The following is a 7,998-nucleotide window of genomic DNA, read 5'->3' on the forward strand; positions in this document are numbered from 1 at the left end:
AAAACTTCTGCACCCCATCCCACCTCGGTCCTCCCTGCCTTTTGTTGTGGTTCTACCCTGACATCCCTGCCTGTTCCTTTTGTTGCAGCACGTAGAAGACCCCGGTATTAACATCCCAGATCAAACTGTAATTAAGAAAGGTAAGCTGTTTCCTTGCGCATACCAAACATGTCGTCACAGGCTGGGGACTGCTCGAAGGGAGGACTTACCCGGCCTCCCCCCTCTCCCCTCCAGTCCCCCGGCCCCGGGCTCCTTCCTCTGGCATGTACTGTTGGCCAAAAGGTTGGAAGCAAAGAAAAACGGGAGATGTGGGTTGAAATCCGCCCTCTTAAATGGCCACGTTTGCCGGGTACTTTAATTATTATTGTCGTTAACTAGGAAAACGTTAGCAGATGATCTAGAAAATCCGAGCCGGTCTTTTAGTGCATTAGCGAACAATTGGGTTTCATGGTTTGCCCAATGCATCTGGCTGAGCGGAGGGCTTGAATCGTTGTTGGTAAACGGGACTGTGAAAATGAAATCGTTGTTTCCTCTCCTTCGGGTTTTCTTATTTAAATCACGCCGGTGATGAGGCGGACTGGTGGAGAACAAGGGGCGAGTTTCTGAAAAGTGATGTCTGTCGGTGGTTAGGGTGATTTAGTTTTCGTTGGCTTTGTGCGCTTGCTTGCTTCATTTGGAATTGAATTGCTTGGGAGCTGGTACTCAAACCTTGCAGAATATTTATTGCAAATTTTCACTCGATTTTAATTTCCCGTCGTTCTTCGGACAACCGAAGGATTGGGAAAGGCGGCACAGGGCATTTTGCAAAGCAGGTTCTCGGTGGAAAGTGATGGGTTTTGTGTTTGGATGCTGAGTAGTGAGACGCTGTTGGAAGTAAAACTGGCAGGGTGGAAGGCGCAGGTAGCTCCTGCCTGCTCTGAGGGGTGCTATGGCTGCGTGACCGCCCAGAATTTGGGTACCCAGGCCACCACAGGAGAGAGGTGCTGAGTTGAGGCACTCTCCTCTCTAACCCTAATCGCTGTACAGCCAGCGAACCTGAAGTTTCATACCCCCCCACCCCCCGCCTGTAAAGCCTTTGTCACGTCAAATTAGATGTGCAAGGGATAAATCTTAAGAGATGCTCTTTCCAAGTCGACATGATAATTGGCTCTTTTATTAGTAATCTCAAGAGTTCGTTTAACTCCTGTTGTATCTATTAGCCTTCCCAGAGCTATTAATGTCACAAGTGATCTATCCAAAACGGAGAGAGCCCCCCGCTTGGTTGGACTGCGCCCGCCAAGCGGAGCAGGCTGAGGCAGAGGAGAAAGGAAAGGCGGCCGGGACCGGAGGCACCGCACGGCGGCACGGCCCGCCACCTCCCCGCCGGCCGCCGCCGGGCAGGGACCGAGCTATATTTTGGGGTGCCGGTTCTCTGCCGCGTTACGGGTTTTCCATGTGTAAATTTGTGCGCTGACGGGCCCCCGGGGTTGCCACATGCCCTGCCGGCTGCGCCGCTGCCCGGGCACTGCCCGCCCGACGCGGCGCTACCGACGTGCGGCACCCGGCGGCCTCGGCGCCCGACAGGGGCTGCAGGGTCTGTACAATTTCCCCGCTGCTGCTCCAGGGATGTCCGGCTCTCTCCCTGTGCCTCCCGACGGGAGAGGGGAGGGGTGCCCCCGCTGCGTCCCCGCTGCCCCGCAGGCGGTGCGGGGCCCGGGCTGGCCGCAGAGAGCGGCTCGGGTGCTTCCCCCTCCGTCCCCGGCTCCCCGCCCGCTCCTCACCCTCACCTCCCTGCTCCTCCCTCCCTGCAGGCCCCGTGTCCCTCTCCAAGTCTAACAACAACGCCGTCTCCTCCATCCCCATCAACAAGGACGCGCTCTTCGGCGGGGTGGTGAACCCCAACGAGGTCTTCTGCTCGGTGCCGGGCCGCCTCTCGCTGCTCAGCTCCACCTCCAAGTACAAGGTCACGGTGGCGGAAGTGCAGAGACGCCTGTCGCCGCCCGAGTGCCTCAACGCCTCCCTGCTGGGCGGAGTGCTCCGGAGGTGAGGGGCGGGGGGACGCGGGAGGCGGGATGCCGGGCTGTGCCGTGCGGAGGGAGGGATGGAGGCAGGGAAGGAGGAGGACGAGCGCCCACGCGGGGCGGTGGCGCGGGGGGAGTGCGGCGGCCGCCGCTAGGGGGCGGGGCGCGCGCGGCCGGCGGGGCAGCGCGGGCGGGAGGGGGCACCGGGCGCTGTCGCCATGGCAACGCGCGGCCCTGCGCGGCCCCCGGAGCCCCGCCAAGGGGTCCCGGCGTGTCCCTGCCCCGCTCCGCCGGGGACACCCCCCCACGGGTGTACACGCACCACACAGGCGCTCTGCCCTGGGCTCCAACCCCGTGGCCTCACCCAGGCAATTAGGCAGTGCCTGGGCAGGGAATAAGATCCAGGATTAATTAAGGCAGCTCCCATCTCTACAGCCCCGTTTAGCCCAGCTGTCCTGATAAGCCACAGATGGGCCACCTAGAGTTTGGTGTGAGGGCAGTGATGCTCTGGGGCTGCGGGCCCTGCAAATCGGCCTCCTCACGTCATACCCAGGGAGAAGCTGTCCCCATGTCCATGACACCTTGGAAGCTCAGGGAGGCACCTCAGAGCTCCGCGTCAGCTTTGGGGCTGATCTAGACCTTAGTGAGGGCCGATGTTCTCTAGATGTGGGAACATCCAAAGCACCGTCCCTATATCTGGGATTCAGCTTTCAGCAACAGTTGGTCTTGAGCCTCTCACAGTCACGTATCCCATCCCTTGTGCCTTTATTCCCTTCCCTGGGAAGGGATGTGTTGGTGGCATGTGTGGGTGGGAGCCAAAGCAGGAGGAGGTGTTCCCCCAAGCCCTGTTTCTTAATACCTTTTTGTGTGGAGCAGGGCAAAGTCTAAAAACGGAGGGAGATCTCTGAGGGAGAAACTGGACAAAATAGGACTAAACCTGCCAGCCGGGAGGCGTAAAGCTGCTAACGTTACCTTGCTCACATCGCTCGTGGAGGGTAAGTGACTCAAAATGCTGGGAGGGCTTGTTTGGAAAATGTGCCTGTTGCTTTTGCCAAGTGGGAGAAGACTTGCTGTTTGGTTGTTCGGGTTTTCTGTCTCCTTTCCCGGAGTCAGTGCTGCTCACTGGCATTTGAAAAGGGCGTTATTTTCTATGCCTTAAAAAAAAGATCAGGTTAATTGTGTTCCTTTGCTTTTTGTTACAACTTGAAACGGGTTTGTGCGAGTCCTGCAGACTCAGCAAAGCGTTCTATTATTTATTTGCTTTTAAGTTTCCGAGCTAGATGTTTTCAGGGCCCCATCTTGCTCGCTCATTCAAATGAGTAATCCCTCTGTGGAGTAAGCAGATCTCTTTGGGAGAAGCATGGGAAGGATCCCTGTGAAGGGGGATGGTGGGCTTAGCCCCATAAGAGACCCATGAGTATTGAGTTGGAAGTTACGGGCAGCAGCGCCTCTAATACTTCATTGCTGTTCTTCTGCCACAGGTGGACAACCAAGCAATTTTAAATGTCAGAAACTGCAGCTACTTTAAGTTTGTTCTCCCTCCCAGCCTGCAGCCACATAACAGTAAATCATTTAACTTTTCTGACATCTGCATTTGAGAAATGCGTGACCATTACTTCCTGAATTAATTTGGGAATCCTTGACCTCAGCCATGAATTAATGGTGTCCTGAAAGCCTCAAAGTTGCACTATTGCCAGCCCCCACTCCCTTTTGGTTCTCATTTTCAGAACACATGTTCCCTTGGCTATATCATTCTCCTCTGCTTTGCTTTGGCTGGAAAGGGTGCAACTTGCTTTTAGTGCCTTGGGATGTCCTATTCTGTCTGTGCAGGGAGGTGGGAAGCTCAAAAGTTTGCAGTCATTTAGTTTTGAAGTGGTGGCTGTGTCACACTGGCTGACATCAAGTATGCTCGAGGCCTGCCTTTACCCCTATGAGTTTGGCTGCATTTTAGACTGGTTCAGTTTATAAAGTGCTTTTAAACTCAGCCTGAGCTGTCCAGGTCCAGCTTAAGTTTGGTTGTGTAGGTGGGAATTTGTTTTGTTGTCGCTTTGCATTCTGCGAGAAATGTTTCATGTTCAAAGAGACGGGGAAGAAAGCGCTGTGCGATGATGCCAGGTGTCGTTTTTTTAAACATCAGGATTAGTGAACAAACTATTTTTATACTGCGTGAAAATTACCGCGTCTTCATCTTTCTGAAAAGGCTTTGCAATTGCATTGACACGCTGTGGTAAAAAAATCATGAGGGGAAAACTTGTAAAAAGTCTAGATTTGGTAGATGCTTAACATTATTTGTGATGTTAATGAATATGGAGAAGGTTTTATGGTAATCCATTGTTCTGTTTGGCTTTCACGTACAATGGCTTTGAAAAGAATGATTTTTTTGAAGAAAAACAAAACCAGAGGCCTGATCTTCAGATAACTTAGTGATGGTGGCTAATTTTGGGGAGATGATAGTATAAACATTGCTGGGGCTTTGAGTCCCGTAGCGATGAGGCAGTTTCTGGAGTACTGTTATTGTTTATGATCCGCTCCATTTTATGGAAACAAGCTCACTGGACTGAGGCTTTGAAGCCCTAATTGGCGCATGCGTTCTTCCGGAGCTAGAGCTAATGGCAGGAAGCCCTGCAGTAAAAACCAACTGGTTCAGGAAATTAAAACCAAAGATTCGAAAATCAACAAAACAGACAGACTCAGTGGAATGACCCTAAAATTCTCATGGTTAATCGTTTGGGGGTGAACATATAATTATATGCGATCAAGTTAAATTTTAAACACTTAGCTGTTTAATGCATTTTATTTAGAAGAGCTCTAGGAGTAATTATGATCAATATTAATCATTGATGCATTGCAAAAGAATATAGAGATGCGGCTGAGGCAAACACATTTTCAGAGTAAATAGCTGTGAATAAAATGTACATAAATGACTCTCTATAGGTATGGAGATGTAAATCAAAGCGCACATTCTGGGTGGAGGGAGCCCGTCTGTCTAAAAGTATCTCTTAGTTAATGTGAACTTGAAAAAATTCTTATGTGAGATTTCACTCGTAATGATTGTTATGAAAATATGCATTTGCATTACCTTCAGCTGAAGCAAAGAAAACTGCAAGATAAGATGCAATTAGCACTTCTGGCCCTAACTTTTTCAAAGAGAAAATGTCCAGGCTTTTGAGAAGAAAAGCCCAAGTAGAATGTAGTGGGTTTTTGGAGTTTTTTTTCAAATGGATTTTTGCCTCTGTGCGATGTGTTCTGATGAGCTGTGTTTCTTTCCATCCCCACCCGTGCCTCCCTATTCAGGAGAAGCAGTACATCTAGCTAGAGATTTTGGGTACGTTTGTGAGACAGAATTTCCTGCCAAAGCAGTAGCTGAATTTCTCAACCGACAACATTCCGATCCAAACGAGCAAGTCACAAGAAAAAACATGCTTCTAGCAACAAAGTAAGACATTTAACTTTCTGGCATGTTGCTTAGAAATAAGGGATGGGGGACAAACTTGAGTTCGGGGCTTTTATTTGTGAAGACATTTGTTTGCTGCATAACCAGTGGCTGATGGCTTTGTAAGTTGTGGGGGTGTGTGTTGATCCTCCTGATATAGGAGAACTCTACAGACCAGCTTGTTTTCCTTCAAATCAGTTTGCGCAGATTATCTTGAATGCGAATTGTGCGAATTGAGGGTGGATGTGTAGTTACAGAAAAAGCAGTAATTCTTCAAAGCAGAATGTTTTCTGGGCCTATTCACTTAGCTCATCAATTTAAGTAGAAGGGGAGGGCTTCCCATTGTCAGTAAAATAAACCTGGCGCATTAAACTGATTTCAGTTCATTAAAATCTGCAATGGTTCTTCCTGCCTAAGCATCTCTGTTACTTAGCAAATACAGGGATATTAAAAATATATTTTAAATGACAATCTGTGTGCAGTTAAAATGCTAGCGGAGTTTATCGTTGGTGGGGCTGCCTAGACTTCCAGGTGGCACGTGAAAAGAAAATGATTGTTTTGGTATGTTTGCTGGAAATTAAAAGGGTTTAGTAGCCCTTAATTACCAGTGGAGGTGTCACCAAAGGGCACAATGCCAGAGGACACAAGCAGGAGATGGGAGTTGCTTTATGGCTGGAAGACATTAATGTGGGTTTTAGAACACAAACTGTTTCAACACGCCTCTGGGCTCTCTTGCTGTAAGGTGCGTTATTTCTCCAACCATTTGTGCAGTGAGTGGGTGATATAACGTATCTTCTGCACCATGCCCTCGTATCCTCCCTTCTTACCTCCCCAGAAGGAAATTTCCAGGCCCTGGTTAGCGTCAGCCTCCCCCTCTGTGGAAAGGTCCCTTTGGATTTGGAGATAGAGATTTACATATATAAATGTTTCAGAATACCCTAATTTAAATCCTCAATTGCCAGCTCTGCCCTCACTCATTCTTCCTAACACACAGGTGTGTGTTTTAGCTTTGTGAAGGAAGAGGCCCATATCGCTCTCTCATTCCCACCCAAACATGGAATCTTCTGAGATATGGACAAACCTCTTAGCCTACCTTTGGATATCACAGCCTGTCTATTAAACCTGCTCTGGAACTTTAAACTGTGTTGGTGCTCCAAACCCCAGCTGGGCAGGGATGTGTTTTTGTGGAGAGTGTTGGGGGCTGACATATGGAGAGTGGTGGGGCAAGAGGCATGTGTCTCTGTGTTCCTGTTGTCTGCCTGTGTGTTGGATGGGGCTGGGGTGTGATGTGAGGCGTGCTGGTGTGTGTGCATGCAAGGTGAAAGGAGGACGTTTGTGAGTGCCAGGGAGGTGTGAGAATTAGGGGGAAGGATGCATAGAGAGGAGAAGGACAAGGGAGAGAGTGTGTGCACTCAGGAGCAAGAACCCCCTTGATCCAGGGGCTTGTGAAATCTAGCAGGGAGAATGCATGGGCTTTGCTGCCGCCAGTGATGGTTCATTTCTCTCCCTCTCTTTTCCCCTTCCCTCCCTCCCTCCCTCCCTCCCTCTGTCTCTCTGCTCCATTTGTGCTACAGACAGATCTGTAAAGAGTTCACCGACCTGCTGGCTCAGGACCGATCTCCCCTGGGGAACTCGCGGCCCAACCCCATTTTGGAGCCGGGCATCCAGAGCTGCCTGACCCACTTCAACCTCATCTCACACGGCTTTGGGAGCCCGGCGGTGTGTGCTGCCGTCACCGCCCTGCAGAACTATCTCACCGAGGCGCTCAAGGCCATGGACAAAATGTACCTCAGCAACAACCCCAACAGCCACACAGACAACAGCACCAAAAGCGGCGACAAAGAGGAGAAGCACCGAAAGTGAGGATGCCCCCCCCCAACTCCCCTCCCTTCCCCCTCATAGCCCATCGATCCATTCATCTCCCTCCTCCCTCTCCCCGGGACCCAGCACCCCAGGCTACAGCAACAGAATGAGCGTCCTTCTGCCAGTCCTGTTCTCTGACTCTGCAGGACTGCTCTACCCTCTCCCCACACCCCTTCCCAGCATCCACATTTCCATTTGCTCCCACTTAAATTCCCCCTTCTTCCCACTGCCATCATCGTTTTACCCCAGTTTGGAGCCTAAGAGAACAGAACAGGGGGACGGAGCCAGCAAAGAAAAAAAGTTCTGTCTTGAGTTTGTGAACTTTTTTTTAAAATAAAACAAAAGGAGAAAAAAAAACAACAAAAAAAAATAAAGCAAAAAAGAAAAGGACTTTTTTTTCTAAAAATATATTAAAAAAATAAAAAAAAAAACCAAACAAAAAGAATTAAATAATACTTAAAAATTCTATGAGCTTCACCGGACTGAATCACCACCTTCCCTTACATAAACTTCAGTTAAGATTGTAGCCATACTAAAAATTAATTAAAAAAGTGAAAAAGTACAACAGCAGCAGCAGACATAAAAAAGGCAAAAAGGACTGATGACATTTTATCAGTATTGTGAATAAACTTGAACACAAAACACAAGCGGTTCCATGTCATATCTTCAGTTGTAGAACTTTTTCCTGTCCAAGGTAAAGCG

The 7,998-nt window shown here is 49.5% G+C and overlaps 1 protein-coding gene across 5 annotated transcripts in view; it reads left to right on the forward strand.

The window, feature by feature from the left end:
* Positions 1 to 7,605, forward strand: part of TFAP2A (transcription factor AP-2 alpha) — an 18,970-nt gene extending 11,365 nt beyond the window's left edge. For all 5 annotated transcript variants that reach the window (XM_015620198.3, XM_015620196.3, XM_015620195.3 and 2 more), the window contains 5 exons: positions 89 to 140; positions 1,791 to 2,022; positions 2,877 to 2,995; positions 5,295 to 5,436; positions 7,008 to 7,605. In XM_015620198.3, the coding sequence (XP_015475684.1) occupies positions 89 to 140; positions 1,791 to 2,022; positions 2,877 to 2,995; positions 5,295 to 5,436; positions 7,008 to 7,296 (834 nt within the window). In that variant the 3' untranslated portion in view covers positions 7,297 to 7,605. The remainder of the gene's footprint in view (positions 1 to 88; positions 141 to 1,790; positions 2,023 to 2,876; positions 2,996 to 5,294; positions 5,437 to 7,007) is intronic.
* Positions 7,606 to 7,998: the final 393 nt, after the last annotated feature.

The sequence above is a fragment of the Parus major genome, chromosome 2, assembly GCF_001522545.3.
Source record: "Parus major isolate Abel chromosome 2, Parus_major1.1, whole genome shotgun sequence".
In the NCBI taxonomy this organism is placed as follows: domain Eukaryota; kingdom Metazoa; phylum Chordata; class Aves; order Passeriformes; family Paridae; genus Parus; species Parus major.